The sequence below is a fragment of the Miniopterus schreibersii genome (assembly GCF_964146895.1).
Source record: "Miniopterus schreibersii genome assembly, chromosome: 2".
Taxonomy (NCBI): domain Eukaryota; kingdom Metazoa; phylum Chordata; class Mammalia; order Chiroptera; family Miniopteridae; genus Miniopterus; species Miniopterus schreibersii.
In genome coordinates, this window is record NC_138102.1 from 185027837 (window position 1) to 185039247 (window position 11411).

At 61.3% G+C, this 11411-nt stretch overlaps 1 protein-coding gene across 1 annotated transcript in view; it reads right to left on the reverse strand.

Annotated features, from left to right (window-relative positions):
* PHF21B (PHD finger protein 21B) overlaps positions 1-10976 on the reverse strand; it is a 51951-nt gene extending 40975 nt beyond the window's left edge. Inside the window, exons 1-2 of the mRNA XM_081129245.1 lie at positions 10862-10976; positions 9934-9999 (exon numbers count right to left, since the gene is read on the reverse strand). Of these exons, the coding sequence (XP_080985371.1) occupies positions 9934-9999; positions 10862-10915 (120 nt within the window). The 5' untranslated portion in view covers positions 10916-10976. The remainder of the gene's footprint in view (positions 1-9933; positions 10000-10861) is intronic.
* Between the last annotated feature and the right edge of the window lie 435 nt (positions 10977-11411).

Genomic DNA, 11411 nt, shown 5'->3' on the forward strand with positions numbered 1-11411 from the left:
AAAGGCTTCGAGCACTGCCCACGTCGAAGCCCAGGAGCTGCCACACACGCGTGGTTTCTGGCCGTGTGGGGGCCACGCCGCGTGACGACCGACCGGGGTGGGGCTTAGCGGGCCCAGGACCACGCCTCGGCCCACAGCCTCGGGGTTTGCGGCTCTGTCTGTCAGAGCGGCTCAAGCTGTGACTCGTCGGGGACAGAATTCTTGGCGTTGCTAAGCCACAGAACCTCAGCTCCGGGAGAGCCCGCTGGTCTCCCCTCGACCACGGCCAGTGCTGCCCCTCCTCACGGATGGGGCGGGTTTGACCGGCGAAGGTCCCAGAGCCGTCACCTCCAGCCCTGGACAGCTCTCACTCTCAGAGGATCAATCCCTCAGGACTTGGAGCTGAAGTCGGCCTTCTGGTAACTTCCAGCTGCCAGTCAAATTCTGCCCCCTCATCCAAGACGGCCAGTCGGCAGTTCAAAGGCAGGGTCAGTTACGCTCCCGCTGCCCCAGCCCACCGGCTCTCTGACCTCCTCCCTCACGCTCACCTGCCACTTACTCTAGAAATGCCAGGCCCACCCCAGGGCCTTTGCATAGGCTGGTCCCCCCGACCTGGAACACTCTTCCTGCAGAAGCCACCGGGCTCACTCCTCCAACCTCCGCAGGGTGGCCTTCTTGATGACGCCCCCTTGCCCATCCTATTTTTATTTTTATTTTTTAAATATATCTTTATTGATTTCGAAGAGAGGAAAGGAGAGGGAGAGAGAGAGACAGAAACATCAATGATGAGAGAGTCATTGATCAAGCCCACGACCCGGGCATGTGCCTGACCGGGAATCGAACCCCGATCGCCTGGATCCCAGGTCGACGCTCAACTGCTGAGCCACCCTGGCCGGGCTCGCCCGTCCTATTTAAAAGGGCCAGCTGCGCCCTGGTCGGTGTGGCTCAGGGCTTAGAGCATCGGCCTGTGCACCAAGGGGCTTGGGTCCTCTCACATCGATCTCTCTCTCCCCCCACTCTCTCTGAAAAGCAATGGAAAAAACATCCTCAGGTAAGGATTTTAAAATTTAAAACATTACAGCATCACTCTTGGACAGCCGGTCAACGTCGCCCAAGGGCCCCCCGGACCCCGTCTGCCGCTCCCAGTAACTTTCTCCTGCCTCCACTCAGGAGACTAAGAAGTCTCATCACTTCCCCTAAAGATGACCCCCGATGACCATCTCTCAGCAGCTTTTGTATCTGGAAATGTGACTCGCCCACCCCATGGGTGGACTCTAAGGACAGAGCCTTGTCACCACCCCACTCCTGGGAGTCTCTGTGACCTGCCCCCCACTACACACCTACAGTCCCCGACTCAGCACGTCTCACAGGACGGACCGTCCTCGGATGCCCTGCACCCGGCACAGTCATCCGTCCCTCGGGAACATCAGAAGTCACAGCCCCGAAGGCCTCCCAGCCGCCCCGGGGTCCTTTCTTGGTGGCCCTGTTGTCCCACGAGGACGGCATGTGCAGGACCTCAGCACGTCCCACGCAGGGGACACCCCCTTGGGCAAGTAGCTTCTGAAAGAAAACTCCAGGGAACAGAACCTCACGACGTCAACCAACGCAACAGGCGTCCGAGCGGCTGTGTTGTGCGGTCAGAGGACCGAAGTCCCCAGGGCTCCTGGGCCTTCCCGGGTGCTGTCCCCACCCCCGCTCAGGCCCAGAACGTCCCACGCGTAAGAAGGGAGCTTGGGGACAAGACCCCCTGCCTCTCACGCCCTGTGCTTTAAGTCATCGGGTCGCGTCGGGGGGACGCATGCCCTTGCGTCCGCCGAATCCCAAGTTCAGGGCCCGGTCCCGGCCGTGGACAAACCAGTCCCCAGGGACCAAAAGCAACCGGAGGCTCTGTCCCGACAAAAACCGCAGGTGCCCGTCGACTTCTCCAGGCGGCACCTCCGGGCACCGTCAGCTTCCGCATCCCGGGTTATTGTTCATAAGTCAACACGGGAAGCAGCCCCCCCGGCTCGGCGGCCCGCCTGCTGTCGGGGTTCACGCCCGGCGCCCGCAGCCCCTCACGAGCCCTCGGGACAGCGCGGCCCGGGACGCGGCATTCTCCCACCGGCAAGGACCGGCCCCTGCCCTCCCGCCTCCCGGGGGCAAAGGTTCCACTCGAACCGGGACGAGAAATTAACCCCCCCCATGACATGCTTCCCTCTGTTGTGTTTTATTTAAATGTTTTATTGATTTGAGAGAGAGAGGAAGGGAGAGGGAGAGAGAGAAACATCAATGATGAGAGTCATGGATCCGCTGCCCCCTGCTGGGGATGGAGGACCCGCAACCCCGGCCTGCGCCCTGACGGGGAATCGAACTGGTGGCCTCTCGGGCAATGAGGTGACGCTCCACCGACTGAGCCACATCGGCTGGCATCCTGCTGCGTTTTAACCAGACCAACCAAACTGCCGAGCAAAAAGCACAGTGCAGCCCGGCCGGCGAGGCTCAGCGGCTGAGCGTCGACCTGGGATCCAGGCGATCGGGGTTCGATTCCCGGTCAGGGCACATGCCCGGGTTGTGGGCTCGATCAATGACTCTCTCATCAATGATATTTCTATCTCTCTCTCTTTTCCTCTCTCTGAAATTGATAAAGATATATTTTAAAAAAACAAAAACCTGGGACCCTTCAGTCCGCAGGCCGACGCTCTAACCACCGAGCCAAACGAGCCAGGGCCAGCAGGTGTCCTAAGAGGCTCAACTACCAACCTGAACTCCTACTAGGGCTGACGGAGAAGCCGGCACAGCCACCGTCCAGCTCCACCAGGATGCCCGATGGGACCAGCCACCGTGCAAAGCCTGCCGCTCCCCGGGCACAGGGCAGGACTCCGCGGAGCTGCCTGTGGGCACAGGTGCTATGGCCACAGTTGTCTCCACACCAGCCGGCTCCACATCTATCACCCGGTGTCACCGGAATAACACGTCGAGGCGGGTCTTCTCCGCACACCTGCGAACCGGCGCTCCAGGAGGGGAGCGGACTCGCCCGGGCTCCCCAGCCAGGAGCAGGGAGCCGGGCATCGCCCTGGTGCTGCGCCGTCAGGGCCAGGCGAGGCGGGTGGGGAACCGGCTCACGCAGCAGCTCCCTGGGCCCCCCGGGACGGGGCCCTGTGGGAACCTGCCTCCCCACCGTGATGCGGCGTTTGCAGGCAGGGACCCGGCGAAGGCACCCGGCAAGTGTGAAGCTTGTAAAACAAGACGTCACCTCTACGCCCCCCCAATGCCTGTTCCGTGTTTATAGGGCTAAGCTGAGCTGTTCCCAAAAGCCGTCCACAACCCAGGGCTAAGTGTAATTTTAATTTATTTTTTTATTTCTCACTCAAGGATATGTTTACTGCTCTTAGAGACAGAGAGAGACCTCAATCGGTTGCCTCTTGCACGCACCCCAACTGGGGACCAAGCCCACACTCGGGCGTCTGCCGGGACCAGGACTCAAACCCGCGGCCCTACAGGAAGACGCTCCAGCCACCTGAGCCACCTGGCCAGGGCTGGAATAAAAACGTAATACAAACTTTTTTGGGCTGTTAATCATCACCTGAGGATATTTTTTTCCACCGATTTTTTAAGAGAGTCGGGGAGGGGGAGACACATCGATGTGAGAGAGACCCATGGACTGGCTGCCTCCCGAACACACCCCGACGGCCAGGGATCGAGCCTGCAACCGAGGTGCCTGCCCTTGACCGGGAATTGAACCCGGGGCCCTTCCGCGGGCAGGCGACGCCCTGAGCCACACCCACCAGGGAATAATAAAAGCTTTTTAAAAGTAGAATTCTTCTCATGTCCTAAACATTACAGAAATTATAGCAAGAACGGTGGTCACCGCCTTCCTCAGTAAGATTCTACTTTACCGAGAGAACGGTAATTATTTCCTACTTTAAAACAGATCCTCTCACTTCAGTAACAAGATCCTGGAAAAATTATGTGATTTTATACATATATATACATATACACACACACACACATATATACAGACTTCATATGTATTATGTTTATCGGTGTATATTAATATATTTATTATTATGGGCTTTTTAATACAAATAAAATCAATCATAAAAATACAGCCAATAAATGCAAATATGTGTATATGATATAGACACACACATGCTTTCCCTTAAACCAGCTGAGCAGAGGTGCCCACTGGGTCACCTTCTGGAGGCCTCTGGAAGTGTCCCCACTAATTTCTCAGCTCTAAGAAGCTGTGGTGAAGGAGGAGGAGGGTCATGTGCGTGCCCCACCCCACCCCACAGCCTGTTACTGGTCACCCAGGGCAAGGGGTCCAGCAGTCTCCCCTCCCTGTCATGCCTGCCCCCCCCCACGCAGGTGATAAACATCTATGGAGCTCAGGGGGCCGGGCCAGGCCGGGAGGGAGTTCGGGCTTCCTTCACTCTCCTGCCTTCTAACCTGCGCTCTCACCCTGCCTCCTGCTGGTAAAACCGAGCCCCCCCCCCAGGCCTTCCTGCTCTGCCCCCCACCTTCCCTGCCGCCTGCCCCCCCTCACTCGTGATTCCACCGCAGACACTCGCCTTCACCTACAGGTTCCTGCAGCGTCTGCCCTCAGCGAGCTTGGCCACCGGCTCCTCCTGCCCAGGACCCCAGGTGCCCGGGACGCCCCTCTCCCCACCTCCTCCAGGCAGACGCGGGAACTCCCGCCGAGAGCTCTCCCGGACCTGCCCCCAGTGCCCCTGAAACCTGGCGATCGGTGCCTCCCTCACTCTTCTGTGGCTTCTTGAGGGCAGGGAGCTGCTGGACTCACTCATCTCTATTTCTGTCTTTTCAAACATACGGTTTTAAAAGCCTACTATTTGTCACATGCCCACAACAGGCTGGGGACTCTACTAGGACGGACACGTACATGGCTGCTGATCCTCACACCATCTTCCTGCAAATCGCCCGCTGCCTGGTGAGGAAGCGCTCAGCCCCACCCCCGGGGGGCACTGCTCTGCGAGGGGGGAGCAGGCACAGCCCAGCGCGCTGACCCGGCGAGGCCAGGACAGGCATGGGGAGCCCCCTCCAGAGGCAGGAGAATGCTCGGGGTGCCAGGGGAGCTACTGGAAAGCCGGCAGGGGGGCCACAGTGCTGGGCGTCCGAGCAGGGCGGAGGGCGCCCCCGAGGAGCGAGGTGGAGGCTGCCCCGGCAGAGCCGAGCGAGCGGGGGAGCAGGGCTGTCCCTGCGGGCTCCGTGTCCCAACAGCAAGGGGCACCGTGATGGCCACCAGGTGTGAGGCCACTTGCTGGGTGGAGAAGGCAGGGGAAGGGGCCAAGGATGGAAACAAGCATGTGTCCCCCGACTGGTGGATGGACAGACAGAACGTGGTCCATCCAGACAGCAGAGAGTGTTCAGCCACGAGGAGGAACGAAGCACTGACACGGGCTGCCATTGGGATGAACCTCGGGACACGGTGCTCGGTGCAAGGAGCTGGCCACGTGGGACCACACAGCATCACGAGAGGCCACGCCTCGCGTGACTCCACTCATAGGGAAGTCCCAGGGGCCACTCCACCGGGACAGAAGGTAGAGGGGTGGTCGCTTAGGGCTGGGGGCTGGTAGCCGAAGAGTTTCCTTCTGAGATGAAAATGTTCTCAAGCTGATGGCAGCGGTGGCTGCAAACATCTGTGACTACACCACCACCACTTCGCTGTCCACTTTAAGTGGGCGGATTACGTGGTCTGTGAATCGCACCTCAATAGAGCCGGGTTTGGTCTTGTTAAGTGGACGCGGCGAGGAGGCGACTGCAGTCCTCCATCCGAGAGACGCTGCTGGGAGGGACCAGGGCGCTGGAAGGAGGGAGGGGAAGGATTCCAGAAACAAGGCTCAGGAGGGTGAGCCCAGGGCACTCGGCCGCGCGAGGGGCGGTGAGGGGTGCAGGGCACGCAGGTGGCAGTGGGCGAAGCCAGGGCCGGGCCGCTGTCTCAAGCCCGCGCTCTCCCCCGCAGAGCGTGAATGAAGGTGCCGGGAGAGGCATTCATTTTCTCCTTCACATGGAAGGACGCCGTTGGAAGAATGAAACCTCGAACTCTCTGTCAGGAGAATTAAAACGTAGCCTCCTGGGCAGGAGGAGACTGGGAGAGAGAACCTGGAAGACGGGGCTCCCCTGCTGCGGGGCCGAAAATGCTGGGGAGCTTTCGGAGGGAGGCTACCCCGCAGTGTCCCGGGGTGAGCATTTCCAGGGAGGAGCCCTGGTGTCCGGCGCGGCTCCTGAACCACAGTGAGGACGTGATGCAGCGCCGGGCGCACGCCACATGCACAATACCCTTCAAGAAGAGATATTTTTATTGCTGCACTTGAGGACAGCCCCTCGGAATCCAGAGTCCATCAAATCGACAGATGGAGCAGAGCGCAAGGCCCCGCGTTGCCCTCCGGGGGCTCGGTCTCCCTCTCAGCCGCAGCAGCTCCTCTGTGGCGAAGCTGAACTTGCAGGAAGTTCAGGTGTGGAGGTGCCCGCGACACACGGCACCCCAATGTGGCGCTGAGAACACCAAAAAGGGAGGGGGGGAAATCCCTGCAGTCCGCGTGATGGGTCTGTTATTTACACAGAAGTGCTTGTTGCTCGACAATTGAGATACAAATGTTACTGCCTCTCCGCATGTGCTGCAAATTCGTGGCGTAAAACTGCTGGAGCAACTAATGGAGCCTTCACACGTCGCATCTCGTTAAAGGAGAGGGGTCCTGGCTCCCCCACCGGAATCCCAGCCCAGCCACCGGGCGCAGCCACACCTGGGCCAAGCCTGGCAACTCTCGTGGGCTGCAACTCTGCTCTCACGAACTCCCCACGCCTCCTTTTTTAAAGAAAAAAAATCTGAACACTGTTTTCAAATAGCAGGGTCCTATGGAGCTGGTTTCCTTTTTACCCAAGTCCACAAATAACGGGAGAAACTCTGGGGAGTTATACAGGATTTGTCTCTCTCTACTGCTGATCACCAACCAACCTATTAACTTCTAGGATTCCTTGATAAACATCTTTAAACACGTGTGCATGTTTCTAGAAGTGAAAAAATCCCAGTGCCAAGGGTGTGCAAGGGAAACTGATGCCGGCACACCAAGAGATACTACTCAGCTGCTACCGTATTTCTAACAGACGTGGGTCCTGAGGTCATCCGCTCAGCTGCTACCCAGCTCACCAGCCACGTGTGCACTTTTCATTGAAACGTAACCTTCATCGCCCATATTCCAGGCGGGAGCAGCACAAGACCGCACCTGTCTCCGCAGGCGCAGATGGTATGAGTTTCTCCCCCAGCACCTTTATAAATGAACGCCGCCTTCGAATGTATGCCGAGTCAAAGACAAACTCTGAAACACCGGCTTTTTCACCCCCCGCTGCCACATTTCTGCTGCCCCTGGGCAGGTTCGGGGTGACCAAGCAGAGCCGGGGTGCAGCCCTGAGCCACCTCCAAGAACGAGCTCGTCGACCTCTCCCCAGCCAAGCTGCCAGCCACCACCAAACGCTCCCGAGGAGAGAGAGCCGAGTGGATGTTAAGTCTCCCCAACTCATTCCATAGGTGACCTCCGCGAGGCTTCGCCTGGGAGCCGGGAGAGCCTGGCGGCTTTATTAGCATGCCGCGCCACGGCCCCAGCCCCCTCCCCGCCCCTCCCCTCCTTTATGAGCCCTTGTTATATAAAATGCCACAAAGGGGAGAGGAAAAACAACACAGTTGCAGTTACAAACACAAGTTCGTGCGGCCAGGCCAAACCCTGGCTGCTTCCCAGATGTTATTTTTAATGGTCATTTGAAAGAGAAACATTTTTAAAAGGCCAGAGAACAAAAGTTTTCGTTGTTGTCTTTCTTCTTACACACACACACACACACACACACAAAGATGGAGGTACACTCGGTTCACAAGCATCCTTCCCCATTCAAATTTAAAGGCGAAGGCAGCCTGGAGTCCGACAGCTCCTTCCGACAGGATTTCCCAATGTTCCTTCCACCCTCCTCTAAATTCCGGCCTGGCAGATAATAAATAGCTACTCATTGACGATCATCATAAAAATTTAAACACCTTGAAACAGTTGCTACAATACAGAAGAAATGGTTACATCGAAGCTCTCTGCAAAGCCACTCCGAAGAGTGCAACTATTGCCACGTAAAAAGCACACATAAGGCGACATTGTTGCAATACAAGCTGCCAGATTACTGGATCTTCTCTTTTAAATCGTCTTCTATCGGAGCCGAAGAGTCAACAACTTGCCGTTTTACCCAGTTAGGAAAAAAAAAAGGGGTGGTTGGGGGGTTTAGCCTCAGCTATCACACGGTGCCAGATTTGGTGGCGGCTTCTTTTTTTAAAGAAAGTATCTGATTTGATTCTACACGGTGATTAAACATCTTTGTGCTCAGCGGAGAAGGGTCTTCCAACCCCTCCCCCTCCAAAAATGGCATCAAAGCAATCAAAATGGTAATGCCGGGCCTGGGTCCCCTCCCCCCGCGAACTCCCCGACTCCGCCGGGGCCGCGCGCCGGGCCCCCCTCCGGCGGGAATGGAAGCTTCCGCTCCAGGCCGGGCGCGCGCCGCCGGGAGGGGGCCGCGGCACCGGCAGAAAGGGGTTAACGCGCTGGTCCCAACCCTCCGGTCCAGCCGGGAGCCCCCGACCAGGCGCGGACCCGCGGCGGCGAACAGCCATCTTTCTTCCCGCAACCCCCGGCCCCCGCCTCCTCCGCGCGCCCCCCTCCCACCACTTTTCAACTTTAAAGACTAGAAACGAGCGCCCGGCCTCGGAGTTCTCCCTCTCTGGAGTCGCCACCGCCCCCGCCCGTCTCCTCCACGCCTCCCGCTACCCCCGCCACCGAAAATTCCTCCGGGGAGGGGGTATCGGATCCGGCCGCCCGGGCCGGGATTGATGGAGGGAGGAGGGGGCCGGATCGGCGGCGGAACCGGGGCGGGGGCGGGCGCTGTCCAAGTTTGGTGCTGACGGCGGCTGGCATTCCGAAAGAACGGCGATCGATGGCCAGGGGGCGCGGGCCCGCGGGGTGAGCGGCGGGAGGGGAGGGGCCGCGGGGAGGGGCGCCGGCGCCCCCGCCCCCCGCCCGCCTCGGAGCCCCGAGAGCGCCATTGGCTGCGCCGCTCAAAGTTCCCGGCTCCGGGCGGTGCGGGGAAGGGGCGGGAGCGCGTGTGCGGGGCGGGGAGGGCGGAGGGGGAGGGGCGCGCGGGGCGGGGCGGGGAGGGAGGGAGGGAGGGGGCGGGGGCGCGCGGCCGGCCGCGCTCAGGCGGCGGCATCTGTTCGTGGTGCTGAAACCCCGAGCGCTGAGCTCAGCGCAACTAAGTCACAATGGACAACTTTTCCTCCCCGAAGAGCCCGGCGGGGGTCGGGGGGGGGGGGGTCGGCGGACGTGGCCCCCACCGTGAAGAGCTTCTCCTGGGTCCCAACCTACACCTGACCCCCGCAGACCAAAGTTGGGGCAGAACTGGGGGGGTCCCGGGGGCGCGTTTCTTTTGTTCCCCGGGAGCTGGCGTCAGGTTCCAAGAATAAAAAGTGATGCTGGAGAAGTGAGGGGAGGGGGCGCCCGGAGGAACGCTTCTGGAAATAAGATTTGCAGCGGAGCCCAGAAATCGCTTCCAAGTAGTTTGGTGTCCAGGCCCCAATCACCGCCCCCTCTCCCCCTACCCTCACACCAGCGTGAAGCGGGGGCCCGGGGCCCGGAGAGATGCCCACATTCCAAAACCATGTCCACCAACTCAAAATGGACGCCGGGCTGCGCGCCGCCTTTTAAGTGCAGCTCCTGTCTTTCGGCCACTGCGCTCTCCCCCCTGGCCTCCAAGAACCCGGCTCTTTCGTTCCAGAAAAGAGGGGACCCGGAAACTTTGAGGATAGCACGCTGACTCCTTTGGGAGTCTAAGCGAGCGGCGCAGAGGCCGCTACTTTTTAGGGTGCTACCAAAGTGCCCGGCGACCCCTCCTCCCCACCCTGGCGGGGGTGCGCGCGGGCTCCAGCTCGCTTACTTGTTTGTCGCTGAGCGCGGCGATCCGCGGCTGCCTCTCGTGGAGCTGCTTCTTGAGGTCGCCGTTCTGCGGAAACACGGAGGAGTGGGCTCAGGCTGGTAGCCCGGGGGGTGGGGGACGCCCGGAGCCCCACGGGCCTTAGCCCTCCCCGGCCCTGCAGCCCGCGGGCCGGGCCTCCCGCAGCGCGCCCCCAAGTTCCCTGGCCGCGTCCCGCACGCGCGGCCGCGGGGCAGTGCGGTGCCGGGCCGCTTACCTGTGGCTGCCGCCTCATCGGGGCAGCTCGTGGGGCGGGGCGGGGGCCGAGGCCACCCGGCGGCGCGCCCCGAGCCTTGCAAGTTTGCAGGCCGGGGTGCGTGTGCAAGTGAGTGTGAGTGTGAGCGTGTGCCGGGGGAGGGGGGAGGAACAAAGAGCCAAGTAAACACGGCGAGTCCGTGTCGAGCAATGCTCATAAATATTCAAGTCGCGTCCTAATCTTTCCAACACACACACGCGCACGCCGCAAGACCGCTCGCGCTCCGGCCGCCACGCCGCTGCTCGCCCAGCAACAATCACCGAAACTACTTTTGCAAACTGTGCGGGGTCGCACGGGGGTGGGGACCGCAGGGGGTCGGCGCGCACACTCGCACAGGCCCAGGGACAGGCTCACGAAGGGTCCCCACCCGGCACCCTCAGTCCTGCAGACGCCGAGTCTGCACACCAGGCTCTGGTCCCACGGGCCCCCGATACCCGCAAAACTGTGCACGAAAGGGGATGGAGGGGGAAGCCAGCGGGGTCCTGCAGGTATCTACTTCCCCCACCTCCGGGGCAGGTTCAAGGAAGAGCCCCCTCTCCTGGCACCACCAGTGGAGCAGACCCCGCGAGGAGAAACAGGACGCCAGGCTGGGGTCCCTGAAGCCCCCACCCTGGCCCAGGGTCCCCGGGCGCCTACCTGGTGGCGCGCGAGTTCCACCGCGAGCGCCTCGGGCCGGCTCTGCAGCTCCATCCCGGCAACTTGGGCAGCACTTTGCGCTCACTTTGGCCCAGGCTCCCGATAAGTTGCACGGCTCCGCGCGGACGGGGGCGGGGGCGGGCGGGGGCAGGCCGGGCCTCCGGGGAGGGGGGACACGAGCCCCCTCCCCCACGGCCGAAAAGGAGGGGGGGTTCTGGCGAAGGGGAAGAAAGGCGGCCGGGCGCCGCGGCGCCGATCCCGCGGTCCCCCCAACTCCTCAGGACGCCCGGCAAGTTGCGCCGGGTCCCCAGGCTGCCCGCGCCGCCCGGCGCATGGCCCCCCGGCGCCGGGAGACCCGCGCAGCCCCGCGCAGCCCCGCGCAGCTCGGCGCGCGCCCGCCCCGCCGCCGCCGCCCGCAGGCAGGGACTATATTTCCTCCGGAGCGCGCTCGGATCTCGCTGGGTCTCGGCAAAGTTGTGCCTCGGCCCGATGCTAATTCGGCAGTGCCCGGATGGAGCGGGCCGGGGCGGCGGGGGCGGGGCGGGAGCGG